Raw genomic sequence first — 15,580 nt, 5'->3', positions numbered from 1 at the left:
TGTAACAGTAATACCATCACTTCTTACACCAGTAATCACTGTAACAGTACTACCATCACTTCTTACACCAGTAATCACTGTAACAGTACTACCATCACTTCTTACACCAGTAATCACTGTAACAGTACTACCATCACTTCTTACACCAGTAATCACTGTAACAGTACTACCATCACTTCTTACACCAGTAATCACTGTAACAGTACTACCATCACTTCTTACACCAGTAATCACTGTAACAGTACTACCATCACTTCTTACACCAGTAATCACTGTAACAGTAATACCTTCACCAGTAATCACTTAACAGTAATACCAGTAATCACTGTAACAGTACTACCATCACTTCTTATACCAGTAATCACTGTAACAGTAATACCTTCACTTCTTACACCAGTAATCACTGTAACAGTACTACCTTCACTTCTTACACCAGTAATCACTGTAACAGTAATACCTTCACTTCTTACACCAGTAATCACTGTAACAGTAATACCATCATTTCTTATACCAGTAATCACTGTAACAGTACTACCTTCACTTCTTATACCAGTAATCACTGTAACAAGGGAATCGATACACTTGTCAATCTATGTCAGAGAACCTGACTGAAACACAAAGGATGTGAGTGTGTATGTGATTTCAACAGCTCTCACTGAGCAGCATTGTTGTGTAGTGAGGAGGAAGGAGGTCAAAGCTACAGAAGTGGTCTCTCCAGACAGACCTCAGACCTCTGCTCCAGCCCACACTGCAGACACCAACACAATGGCCTGACCTTGTCTGTTACATTTCTGGTGTGTTTGTTTTAAAGGTTTCCTCTGAACAACAGGCAAACACACACACACGCACGCATGTGCCCAGACATGCATGGACACGCACACATACCAGTCATACTGGTTCAATCATCAATAGGATCACAGATCACGGACACTCACCTGTCACATTAAAAGAAAGAATGAGAGAGAGAGAGAGAGAGAGAGAGAGAGAGATGTTGTCTAATGAATTGACCTTGGGGCAGAAACGTTGCTCAATCTGTCTCTAACTGGTTAATGGAGGAGTGTAGAAATCTGTTTCTGTTTGTCACGCTCCTATCATAATACACGTGGCGTGGGAAAAGTCCCAGAATGAACTGTAATTACTACTGCCATTTGTAGAGATATTCTCATTGCCAATGTTTCCATATGCTTCCACAAAAAAACATGGATTTACAGTGCATTCAGAAAGTATTCAGACCCCTGCCCCTTTTCCACATTTTGTTACATTACAGCCTTATTCTAAAATATATTCTTTTAAATCATCAATTTACACACAATACCCCATAATGGCAATGCGAATACACAAGTATTCAGGCCTTGTACTATAAGACTAGAAATTGAGCTCAGGTTCATCCTATTTCCATTCATCATCCTTGAGATGTTTCTACAACTTGATTAGAGTCCACCTGTGGTAAATTAATTTGATTGGACATGATTTGGAAAGGCACACACCTGTCTATATAAGGATGACAGTGACAGTTGACAGTGCATGTCAGAGCAAAAACCAAGCCATGAGGTCAAAGCAATTGTCCGTAGAGCTCCGAGACAGGATTGTGTCGAGCCACAGATCTGGGGAAGGGTACCAAAAAAAATGGATGCAGCATCAAAGGTCCCCAAGAACACAGTGGCCTCCATCATTCTTAAATGGATGAAGTTTAGAACCACCAATTTCTAACTGTCAGGACCCGGTTTCGAACCCGGGTCTCCAGAGTGAGAAACAGTCACTAAACCAACTGAGCCACGAATAGTCAGCAGAACCCAGAAGATGAGGCAGACACAGCAGTACTTGAGACGGTGTATTTAATGAAGTAAAAAGTGAAGTTCTTCAGGAAAACATGTAACTCCACAACCTCAAAAGGAATTCCACAAGAACAAAGGTAATCCTCCAAGACAAAAAGGTAAATCCACAAGGTGGAAGGTATAGCACAAAAAAGCCTCAAAAGATACTTAAAAACAAACAAACAAGAACAAAAAAACAGAATTCCACAAGAGAGTCCACCGGGATCAACAAGAGTTCACAGAGTACTAGGGCTGGGTGCTAACATACAAACACAGAGCATAGAACTGAGGAAAACAAAGGGTTTAAATACAATCAGGGGAAACGAGGCACAGGTGCAAATAATAATGGGGATCAAGGGAAAAGAAAAGGTCAAAAGGCACAATGGGGGCATCTAGTGACCAAAAACCGAAACAACCCTGGCCAAATCCTGACACTAACAACCTGTTTTTGTCATTATGGGATATTGGGTGTAGATTGACGAGGGGAAAAAACGATTTAATACATTTTAGAACAAGGCTGTAATGTAACAAAATGTGGAAAAAGTCAAGGGGTCTGAATTCACTGTATATTTTATTTAACTAGGAACAGTGCCTGTTCAGGGGCCAAATGACAGATTTGGACCTTGTCAGCTCGGGGGTTTGAACTTGCAATCTTCCAGTTATTAGTCCAACGCTCTAACCACTAGGCTACCCTGCCGCCCCATATGGTATTTACACTGTCAGCAGGGTGTCCGTTGGGAAAATGTGGCACCAAACAACATGGCCGGGAAGATTCTAATTTACTGGCCATTTGAGAAATGTATCAGACACATATTGTTTTTTTTAATTTTACCCTTATTTAACCAGGCAAGTCAGTTAAGAACATATTCTTATTTTCAATGACGGCCTGGGAACAGTGGGTTAACTGCCTGTTCAGGGGCAGAACGACAGCTCAGGGGTTTGAACTCGCAACCTTCCGGTTACTAGTCCAACACTCTAACCACTAGGCTACGCTGCCGCCCCATATGCATTGGTTGTGTAACCCCTTAGGGCGTCCACTCATGGTGCTCAGAATGACAGAAATCACATTTACATTATGGTAATTCATCTGAACAAAACATGCAACTCCTGTAATGAATTAGCCAATAAAAATATATTTTCAAGATTCCCGAGTGGCGCATTTGAGAAAAGCGGTCTAAGGCACTGCATCGCAGTGCTTGAGGTGTCACTACAGACCCGGGTTTGATCCCGGGCTGTGTCACAACTGGCTGTGACAGGGAGCCCAGCGTCGTCCGGGTTAGTTTTGGCCGGGCGGGCTTTACTTGGCTCATTGTGCTCTAGCGACTCCTTGTGGCAGGCCGGGCGCCTGCAGGCTGACTACGGTCGTAAGTTTAACAGTGTTTCCTCCGACACGTTGGTGCAACTGGCTTCTGGGTTAAGCGGGCGGGTGTTAAGAAGCGTGGTTTGGTGGCTCATGGTCATGTTTCAGAGAACGCATGACTCTACTTTAGCCTCTCCCGATTCCTTTGGGGAGTTGAGCGATGAGACAAGATCGCAATTGGATCGCAATTGGATATCAAGAAATTGGGGAGAAAAAGGGAAATAAAAATATCTGTTAGAAACTTAGAAAGAGAGTGAATCAAAAGATGCAACAACTAGAATGGGTTGCTAATATGACTAGGATTATGAATTTGGCTTCAGGACAACGAAGGAAAGTTGATATGAAAACCAATAGAACAGGAGAGAAATGGCATATGAGGAAGTCTTCCACAGACAGCGTACGTGGGAAAAGGCCTACAGTTGAAGTCGGAAGTTTAAATACACCTTAGCCAAATACATTTAAACTCAGTTTTCATAATTCCTGACATTTAATCCGAGTAAATAGTCCCTGTCAGTTAGGATCACCATTTCATTTTAAGAATGAAAATGTCAGAATAATAGTAGAGAAAATGATTTATTTCAGCTTTTATTTCTTTCATCACATTCCTAGTGGGTCAGAAGTTTACATACACTCAATTAGTATTTGGTAGCATTGCCTTTAAATTGTTTGACTTGGGTCAAACGTTTCGGGTAGCCTTCCACAAGCTTCCCACATTAAGTTGGGTGAATTTTGGCCCATTCCTCCTGACAGAGCTGGTGTAACGGAGTCAGGTTTGTAGGCCTCCTTGCTCGCACACGCTTTTTCAGTAATGCCAACACATTTTCTATGGGATTGAGGTCAGAGCTTTGTGATGGCCACTCCAGTACCTTGGCTTTGTTGTCCTTAAGCCATTTTGCCACAACTTCGGAAGTATGATTGGGGTCATTGTCCATTTGGAAGACCGATATGTGACCAAGCTTTAACTTCCTGACTGATGTCTTGAGATGTTGCTTCAATATATCCACATAATTTCCCTTCCTCATGAAGACATCTATTTTGTGAAGTGCACCAGTCACTCCTGCAGCAAAGCACCCCACAACATGATTCTGCCACCCTCGTTCTTCACGGTTGGGATGGTGTTCTTCGGCTTGCAAGCCTCACCCTTTTTCCTCCAAGCATAACAATGGTCATTATGGCCAAACAGTTCTATTTTTGTTTCATCAGACCAGAGGATATTTCTGCAAAAAGTCAATCTTTGTCCCCATGTGCAGTTGCAAACCGTAGTCTGTCTTTTTTGTGGCGGTTTGGAGCAGTGGCTTCTTCCTTGCTGAACGGCCTTTCAGGTTATGTTGATATAGGACTCGTTTTATAGATACGGATATAGATACTTTTATACCTGTTTCCTCCAACATCTTCTCAAGATCCTTTGCTGCTGTTCTTGGATTGATTTGCACTTTTTGCACCTCCCCGAGCGGTATGACGCCTGTGTGATCCCATGGTGTTTATACTTGCATACTATTGTTTGTACAGATGAACGTGGTAACTTCAGGTGTTTGGAAATTGCTCCCAAGGATGAACCAGATGAACCAGAAACTGTTTAAAGGCACAGTCAACTTAGTGTATGTAAACTTCTCATCCACTGGAATTGTGATACAGTGAATTATAAATGAAATAATCTGTCTGTAAACAATTGTTGGAAAAATTACTTGTCATGCACAAAGTAGATGTCCTAACTGACATGACAAAACTATAGTTTGTTAACAAGAAATTTGTGGAGTGTTTGAAAAACAAGTTTTAATGACTCCAACCTAAGTGTATGTAAACTTCTGACTTCAACTGTTGATGAATGTGATTGAAAGAACCAGAATTTTCATCCGTATATTTGACCGTTTTAATTTGTCGGCTTTATGTATTTTTACTTAGTTGACAACGGAAGTTATGGGCCAACGGCTGCATTGGCCATCTCTGGGTTGCAATGGCCATCTCTGGGTTGCATTGGCCATCTCTGGGTTGCATTGGCCATCTCTGGGCTGCATGGCCATCTCTGGGCTGCATTGGCCATCTCTGGGCTGCATGGCCATCTCTGGGCTGCATTAGCCATCTCTGGGCTGCATTGGCCATCTCTGGGCTGCATGGCCATCTCTGGGCTGCATTAGCCATCTCTGGGCTGCATGGCCATCTCTGGGCTGCATGGCCATCTCTGGGCTACATGGCCATCTCTGGGCTGCATGGCCATCTCTGGGCTACATGGCCATCTCTGGGCTACATGGCCATCTCTGGGCTGCATGGCCATCTCTGGGCTGCATGGCCATCTCTGGGCTACATGGCCATCTCTGGGCTGCATGGCCATCTCTGGGCTACATGGCCATCTCTGGGCTGCATGGCCATCTCTGGGCTGCATGGCCATCTCTGGGCTACATTGGCCATCTCTGGGCTGCATGGCCATCTCTGGGCTACATGGCCATCTCTGGGCTGCATGGCCATCTCTGGGCTGCATGGCCATCTCTGGGCTGCATGGCCATCTCTGGGCTGCATGGCCATCTCTGGGCTGCATGGCCATCTCTGGGCTGCATTGGCCATCTCTGGGATGCATGGCCATCTCTGGGCTGCATGGCCATCTCTGGGCTACATGGCCATCTCTGGGCTGCATTGGCCATCTCTGGGCTGCATGGCCATCTCTGGGCTACATGGCCATCTCTGGGCTGCATGGCCATCTCTGGGCTGCATGGCCATCTCTGGGCTGCATGGCCATCTCTGGGCTACATGGCCATCTCTGGGCTGCATGGCCATCTCTGGGCTGCATGGCCATCTCTGGGCTGCATGGCCATCTCTGGGCTACATGGCCATCTCTGGGCTGCATGGCCATCTCTGGGCTGCATGGCCATCTCTGGGCTGCATGGCCATCTCTGGGCTGCATGCGTTCAATTAGGCTATTTAGCCGCCAATGATCAAGGTGTAGCCTCACAATGTGTCCGTCCATAAGGCAGAGGCTGGTGCTCTCGCATTAGTAAAAATGTTTACTTTTAGAGTTTATTCATTTGAATTAATATTTTTATGATTAACCACGTGACAATGATTTTGAGAAATTAAAACATTATTATTGAAATGAAACTATTCCACGAAAATGCACATATGAAAATCATACATTTCTTTGATATGGCGTAGATGTGAGGGGGTCAGGGGTTAGGGTTACCTTGTAGCATGCTGCGGTAGGCAGCCTCTGATATAGCGTAGATGTGAGGGGGCATCTCATGGCGTTTCTTCCCTCGGTACATCTCCACTATAGACTCTGTGTAGATGGGCAGGTTCTTATAGGGGTTGATCACCACACAGAACAGGCCCGAGTATGTCTGCAAACACACACACACACCCAGGATAGATATACACAAAGTTCAATGATAACTAAAATACCATGCTTAATCTCAATGACCCATGCCCTCCCAATGCCTAGACCCAGCCATTAAGACAGGCAATGTCATATCACACACACCTAATCTGAGTCATATAACAGCAACATTAGGAGAGGGAGGGTCAATCCCGCCCAACATTCTCCCCCCATTAACCTACAGTATGAGTAGGACCCATTAACCTACAGTATAAGATGGACACATTAACCTACAGTATGAGTAAGACCCATTAACCTACAGTATGAGTAGGACCCATTAACCTACAGTATGAGTAAGACCCCATTAACCTACAGTATGAGTAGGACCCATTAACCTACAGTATGAGTAGGACCCATTAACCTACAGTATGAGTTGGATCCATTAACCTACAGTATGAGTAGGACCCATTAACCTACAGTATGAGTTGGACACATTAACCTACAGTATGAGCAGACACATTAACCTACAGTATGAGCAGACCCATTAACCTAGAGTATGAGTAGGACCCATTAACCTACAGTATGAGTTGGACCCATTAACCTACAGTTAACCTACAGTATGAGTAGGACCCATTAACCTACAGTATGAGTAGGACCCATTAACCTACAGTATGAGTAGGACCCATTAACCTACAGTATGAGTAGGACACATTAACCTACAGTATGAGTAGGACACATTAACCAACAGTATGAGTAGGATACATTAATCTACAGTATGAATAGGACACATTAACCTACAGTATGAGTAGGACCCATTAACCTACAGTATGAGTAGGACCCATTAACCTACAGTATGAGTAGGACACATTAACCTACAGTATGAGTAGGACTCATTAACCTACAGTATGAGTAAGACCCATTAACCTACAGTATGAGTAGGACTCATTAACCTACAGTATGAGTAAGACCCATTAACCTACAGTATGAGTAACCTACAGACCCATTAACCTACAGTATGAGTAAGACCCATTAACCTACAGTATGAGTAGGACACATTAACATATGAGTAGGACTCATTAACCTACAGTATGAGTAAGACCCATTAACCTACAGTATGAGTAGGACACATTAACCTACAGTATGAGTAGGACACATTAACCTACAGTATGAGTAGGACACATTGACCTACAATATGAGTAGGACACATTAACCTACAGTATGAGTAGGACCCATTAACCTACAGTATGAGTAGGACACATTAACCTACAGTATGAGTAAGACCCATTAACCTACAGTATGAGTAGGACACATTAACCTACAGTATGAGTAGGACACATTAACCTACAGTATGAGTAAGACCCATTAACCTAAAGTATGAGTAGGACACATTAACCTACAGTATGAGTAGGACACATTAACCTACAGTATGAGTAGGACCCATTAACCTACAGTATGAGTAGGACACATTAACCTACAGTATGAGTAAGACCCATTAACCTACAGTATGAGTAGGACACATTAACCTACAGTATGAGTAGGACACATTAACCTACAGTATGAGTAGGACTCATTAACCTACAGTATGAGTAGGACACATTAACCTACAGTATGAGTAGGACACATTAACCTACAGTATGAGTAGGACACATTAACCTACAGTATGAGTAAGAACCATTAACCTACAGTATGAGTAAGAACCATTAACCTACAGTATGAGTAGGACACATTAACCTACAGTATGAGTAAGAACCATTAACCTACAGTATGAGTAGGACACATTAACCTACAGTATGAGTAGGACACATTAACCTACAGTATGAGTAGGACCCATTAACCTACAGTATGAGTAGGACACATTAACCTACAGTATGAGTAGGACACATTAACCTCCAGTATGAGTAGGACCCATTAACCTACAGTATGAGTAGGACACATTAACCTCCAGTATGAGTAGGACACATTAACCTACAGTATGAGTAGGACACATTAACCTACAGTATGAGTAGGACTCATTAACATACAGTATGAGTAGGACACATTAACCTACAGTATGAGTAGGACTCATTAACCTACAGTATGAGTAGGACACATTAACCTACAGTATGAGTAGGACACATTAACCAACAGTATGAGTAGGACACATTGACCTACAGTATGAGTGGGGTCAGGTGGAATGTGTAAGGAGGCATTTGTAATGAAAAAGAAAGATAGCTGTCAGGATAATCAATCAACCAGCTCGTGCTACAACACAGGTTTATGAATGGAATATGCAGGAAACAGTGTAACAGTACTGATAACAAGATGACTCTGTGGATTCTGACTGGTCACCCCTAACCATCACCTCCTCTCACACCCATCCCTGATAATCCACACAAGATGACTCTGTGGATTCTGACTGGTCACCCCTAACCATCACCTCCTCTCACACCCATCCCTGATAATCCACACATACAGTGTGTGTGTGTGTGTGTGTGTGTGTGTGTGTGTGTGTGTGTGTGTGTGTGTGTGTGTGTGTGTGTGTGTGTGTGTGTGTGTGTGTGTGTGTGTGTGTGTGTGTGTGTGTGTGTGTGTGTGTGTGTGTGTGTGTGTGTGTGTGTGTGTGTGTGTGTGTGTGTGTGTGTGTGTGTGTGTGTGTGTGTGTGGTGGACTGAAATATGAGGAGCAGTATACTGCCTTGTCCACCAAAATCCCCCATTTTCTCTCTATCTCTCTTTCTCTAAAGCAGATAAGATAAACATAAACAGCCTTCAAATTCCTCAACATAGATATACAATAGAAAGTGTCGTTCACTATGTCACATTCTAACTATTAATGACACATTCTTCATATCAAAGTTCCGCAACACTTATCTTTCTTTCTTCTTAACTATCTTCCTTTCTATCCATTTATCTTCCTCTTTCTATCTCTCTCATCCCTCCCTTCATTGGTTCATAGTCACGAAACAGGAGATGCAGCTCTCCTTTCTCCTCCGTCCTTCTCTCTCTTATATAAACGAGTGTGATGTAACACAACCCCTCCTCTTATATCAGTTACACTGATGTCACAGTTCTCTCTACAGAGTAACCCCCCCCCCCATACACACACAGTCTTGTACAACTAACCTCGTGGGGACACACAATTCAGTCCCATTCAAAATCCAATTTTCCATAACCCCTAACCCATAAACTAACCCTAACTCCTAACCCTAACCCATAAACTAACCCTAGCTCCTAACCCTTACCCATAAACTGACCCTAACTCCTAACCCTTACCCATAAACTAACCCTAACTCCTAACCCTTACCCATAAACTAACCCTAACTCCTAACCCTTACCAATAAACTAACCCTAGCTCCTAACCCTAACCCATAAACTAACCCTAGCTCCTAACCCTAACCCATAAACTAACCCTAGCTCCTAACCCTTAGCCATAAACTAACCCTAGCTTCGAACCCTAACCCATAAACTAACCCTAGCTCCTAACCCATAAACTAACCCTAGCTCCTAACCCTAACCCATAAACTAACCCTAGCTCCTAACCCATAAACTAAACCTAGCTCCTAACCCATAAACTAACCCTAGCTCCTAACCCTAACCCATAAACTAAACCTAGCTCCTATCCCATAAACTAACCCTAGCTCCTAACCCTAACCCTAGCTCCTAAACTTTGCGCTAAAACTAACCCTAGCTCCTAACCCATAAACTAACCCTAGCTCCTAACCATAACCCATAAACTAACCCTAGCTCCTAACCCTTACCCATAAACTAACCCTTACCCATAAACTAACCCTAGCTCCTAACCCTTAACCATAAACTAACCCTAGCTCCTAACCCTTACCCATAAACTAACACTTACCCATAAACTAACCCTAGCTCCTAACCCTTAACCATAAACTAACCCTAGCTCCTAACCCTAACCCTAGCTCCTAACCCATAAACTAACCCTAGCTCCTAACCATAACCCATAAACTAACCCTAGCTCCTAACCATAACCCATAAACTAACCCTAGCTCCTAACCATAACCCATAAACTAACCCTAGCTCCTAACCCTTACCCATAAACTAACCCTAACCCATAAACTAACCCTAGCTCCTAACCCTAACCCATAAACTAACCCTAGCTCCTAACCCTTACCCATAAACTAACCCTTACCCATAAACTAACCCTAGCTCCTAACCCTAACCCATAAACTAACCCTAGCTCCTAACCCTTAACCATAAACTAACCCTAGCTCCTAACCCTAACCCTAACTCCTAACCCTTACCCATAGACTAACCCTAACTCCTAACCCTTACCCATAAACTAACCCTAGCTCCTAACCCTTACCCATAAACTAACCCTAACTCCTAACCCTAACCCATAAACTAACCCTAGCTCCTAACCCTAACCCATAAACTAACCCTAGCTCCTAACCCTAACTCCTAACCCTTACCCATAAACTAACCCTAACTCCTAACCCTAACCCATAAACTAACCCTAGCTCCTAACCCTAACCCATAAACTAACCCTAACTCCTAACCCTTACCCATAAACTAACCCTAGCTCCTAACCCTTACCCATAAACTAACCCACACCCATAAACTAACCCTAACTCATAAACTAACCCTAACTCCTAACCCTTACCCATAAACTAACCCTAGCTCCTAACCCTAACCCATAAACTAAACCTAGCTCCTAACCCTTACCCATAAACTAACCCTAACTCCTAACCCTTACCCATAAACTAACCCTAACTCCTAACCCTAACCCATAAACTAACCCTAGCTCCTAACCCTAACCCATAAACTAACCCTAGCTCCTAACCCTTATCCATTTTTTTCTCACCTTTATTTAACCAGGTAGGCTAGTTGAGAACAAGTTCTCATTTGCAACTGCGACCTGGCCAAGATAAAGCATAGCAGTGTGAACAGACAACACAGAGTTACACATGGAGTAAACAATTAACCCATAAACTAACCCTAACTCCTAACACTAAACCTAATTCTAACCTTAACACTATTTCTAACCTTAACCCTGAACCCCCGAGAAATAGCAATTGACCTTGTGGGGACTAACAAAATGTCCCCAGTTGGTAAAATGTTTGTTTGTTTACTATTGTTGTGGGGACTTCTGTTCTCTCTCTCTCTCTCTCTCTCTCTCTCTCTCTCTCTCTCTCTCTCTCTCTCTCTCACACACACACGCGTGCAAGCGAGTGTGTGTGAGTGTGTGTGTGTGTGATAGAGAGAGAGATAACAGTGTGACGTGTTTATCTTGTGCTTATACAGTTGTAGTCGGAAGTTGACATACACCTTAGCCAAATACATTTACATTCTGTTTTTCACAATTCCTGACATTTAATCCTAGTAAACATTCCCTGTCTTCGGCCAGTTAGGATCACCACTTTATTTTAAGAATGTGAAATGTCAGAATAATAGTAGAGAGAATCATTTATTTCAGCTTTTATTTCTTTCATCACATTTCCAGTTGGTCAGAAGTTTACATACACTCAATTCGTTTTTGGTAGCATTGCCTTTAAAGTGTTTAACTTGGGTCAAACGTTTCGGGTAGCATTCCACAAGCTTCCCACAATAAGTTGCATGAATTTTGGTCCATTACTCCTGACAGAGCTGGTGTAACGGAGTCAGGTTTGTAGGCCTCCTTGCTCGCACATGCTTTTTCAGTAATGCCAACACATTTTCTATAGGATTGAGGTCAGAGCTTTGGGATGGCCAATCCAATACCTTGACTTTGTTGTCCTTAAGCCATTTTGCCACAACTTTGGAAGTATGCTTGGGGTCATTGTCCATTTGGAAGACCCATTTGCGACTAAGCTTTAACTTCCTGACTGAGGTCTTGAGATGTTGCTTCATTATATCCACATAATTTCCCTGCCTCATGATGCCATCTATTTTGTGAAGTGCACCAGTCCCTCCTGCAGCAAAGCACACCCACAACATGATGCTGCCACCCCCGTGCTTCTCGGTTGGGATGGTGTTCTTCGGCTTGCAAGCATCCCCCTTTTTCCTCCAAACATAATGATGGTCATTATGGCCAAATAGTTCTATTTTTGTTTCATCAGACCAGAGGACATTTCTCCAAAAAGTACCATCTTTGTCCCCATGTGCAGTTGCAAACCATAGTCTTTTATGGCAGTTTTGGAGCAGGGGCTTCTTCCCTGAGCGACCATTCAGGTTATGTCGATATAGGACTGGTTTTACTGTGGATATAGATCATTTTGTACTTGTTTCCTCCATCATCTTCACAAGGTCCTTTGCTGTTGTTCTGGGATTGATTTGCACTTTCTGCACCAAAGTACGTTCATCTCTAGGAGACAGAATACGTCTCCTTCTTGAGCGGTATGACGGTTGCGTGGTCCCATGGTGTTTATACTTGCAAACTATTGTTTGTACAGATGAACGTGGTACCTTCAGGCGTTTGAAATTGCTCCCAAGGATGAACCAGACTTGTGGAGGTCTACAATTTTTTCCTGCGATCTTGGCTGATTTCTTTTGACTTTCCTGACTTTCATGCACGAAGTAGATGTCCTAACCGACTTGCCAAAACTATAGTTTGTTAACAAGTAATGCGTGGAGTGGTTTACAAACTAGTTTTAATGACTCCAACCTTAGTGGATGTAAACTTCCGACTTCAACTGTATATACTGTACATACACACATCTGTTTTGACTTTCACTTCTCCCTTGTATGCTGTGCAAGTTTGAGTCTATGTATTATTGTGTCCTGTGTGTGTGTGTGTGTGTGTGTGTGTGTGTGTGTGTGTGTGTGTGTGTGTGTGTGTGTGTGTGTGTGTGTGTGTGTGTGTGTGTGTGTGTGTGTGTGTGTGTGTGTGTGTGTGTGTGTGTGTGTGTGTGTGTGTGTGTGTGTGTAATGTACACTGACGTATATCAAGCCAGAGTAGTATCTCTCTCTGAGGTTGTGTAGGACGGAGGCTTCGTTGAGACAGGTGAGGTCAGCCATGTCCTCCACCTTACTGAACCTGGGAGGATTCATCCTCTGGACCTCCTCCCTGGACAGGGTCAGCTTCCTCTGGCTGTCTGTTAGCTCCACCTCCACCTCATCCCCTCGCTCCTCACGGATACTGGCAGACTGCAGGGTTGGTGTGGGGGGAGTGAGAGTGGGGAGAAGGGGGAGGAGATAGGGAGATGGTAGGGGAGAGATAGAGGCAGCGGGAGAGAGAGGCATGAAAGAGAGAGAGAGGTGGGGAAGAGAGAGAGAGAGAGGTGGGGAAGAGAGCAGTGGGGAAGAGAGAGAGAGGGTAGGGGGAGAGATAGAGGCAGCGGGAGAGAGAGGCATGAAAGAGAGAGAGAGGTGGGGAAGAGAGAGAGAGAGAGGTGGGGAAGAGAGCAGTGGGGAAGAGAGAGAGAGGGTAGGGGGAGAGATAGAGGCAGCGGGAGAGAGAGGGCATGAAAGAGAGAGAGGTGGGGAAGAGAGAGAGAGAGAGAGGTGGGGAAGAGAGAGGAGGGAGGTAGGGAAGAGAAAGAGAGAGAGAGGTAGGGAAGAGAAAGAGAGAGAGGTAGGGAAGCGAGAGAGAGAGGTGGGGAAGAGAGAGAGAGAGAGAGGTGGGGAAGAGAGCAGTGGGGAAGAGAGAGAGAGGGTAGGGGGAGAGATAGAGGCAGCGGGAGAGAGAGGCATGAAAGAGAGAGAGAGGTGGGGAAGAGAGAGAGAGAGAGGTGGGGAAGAGAGAGGGAGGTAGGGAAGAGAAAGAGAGAGAGAGGTAGGGAAGAGAAAGAGAGAGAGGTAGGGAAGCGAGAGAGAGAGAGAGAGAGGCAGGGAAGAGAAAGAGAGAGAGAGGTAGGGAAGCGAGAGAGAGAGAGAGAGGTGGGGAAGAGAGAGAGAGAGGGGGGGTTTGGGAAGGGACAGAGAGGTTAGTTAGATACTGATCCAGGAAACATCAACTAACAGCACAAGACATGACAAGCCATAACACATGATACAAATGCATAATAATAACACATGATAATAACACATGGTACAAATGCATAATAATAACACATGATAATAACACATGATAATAACACATGATAATAACACATGATAATAACACATGATAATAACACATGATAATAACACATGATAATAACACATGATAATAACACATGATAATAACACATGATACAAATGCATAATAATAACACATGATAAGAACACATGGTACAAATGCATAATAATAACACATGATAATAACACATGGTACAAATGCATAATAATAACACATGATAATAACACATGATAAGAACACATGGTACAAATGCATAATAATAACACATGATAATAACACATGATAATAACACATGATAAGAACACATGGTACAAATGCATAATAATAACACATGATAATAACACATGATAATAACACATGGTACAAATGCATAATAATAACACATGATAAGAACACATGATAATAACACATGATAATAACACATGATAATAACACATGATAATAACACATGATAATAACACATGATAATAACACATGATAATAACACATGATAATAACACATGATAATAACACATGGTACAAATGCATAATAATAACACATGATAAGAACACATGGTACAAAAGCATAATAATAACACATGATAATAACACATGATAATAACACATGGTACAAATGCATAATAATAACACATGATAAGAACACATGATAATAACACATGGTACAAATGCATAATAACACATGATAATAACACATGATAATAACACATGGTACAAATGCATAATAATAACACATGATAATAACACATGGTACAAATGCATAATAATAACACATGATAATAACACATGATAATAATGCATAATAATAACACATGATAATAACACATGGTACAAATGCATAATAATAACACATGATAAGAACACATGGTACAAATGCATAATAATAACACATGATAATAACACATGATAATAACACATGATAATAACACATGATAATAACACATGATAATAACACATGATAATAACGCATGATAATAAAACATGGTAATAACACGTAATAATAACACATGGTACAAATGCATGATAATAACACATGGTACAAATTCATGATAATAGCACATCACAATAACGCATTATAATAAAACATGGTAATAACACGTAATAATAACACATGATAATAACGCATGA

General features: G+C 42.6%; 1 protein-coding gene across 8 annotated transcripts in view; it reads right to left on the bottom strand.

Moving 5' to 3' along the window:
* LOC124004994 (myosin-10-like) overlaps positions 1–15,580 on the bottom strand; it is a 96,268-nt gene that overhangs the window by 67,037 nt on the left and 13,651 nt on the right. For all 8 annotated transcript variants that reach the window (XM_046313808.1, XM_046313807.1, XM_046313809.1 and 5 more), the window contains exons 3-4: positions 13,336–13,542; positions 6,347–6,503 (exon numbers count right to left, since the gene is read on the bottom strand). In XM_046313808.1, coding sequence (XP_046169764.1) covers positions 6,347–6,503; positions 13,336–13,542 — 364 coding nt within the window. The remainder of the gene's footprint in view (positions 1–6,346; positions 6,504–13,335; positions 13,543–15,580) is intronic.

The sequence above is a fragment of the Oncorhynchus gorbuscha genome, linkage group LG19 (assembly GCF_021184085.1).
Source record: "Oncorhynchus gorbuscha isolate QuinsamMale2020 ecotype Even-year linkage group LG19, OgorEven_v1.0, whole genome shotgun sequence".
Taxonomy (NCBI): Eukaryota; Metazoa; Chordata; class Actinopteri; order Salmoniformes; family Salmonidae; genus Oncorhynchus; species Oncorhynchus gorbuscha.
This window is presented reverse-complemented; position numbering and strand designations above follow the sequence as displayed.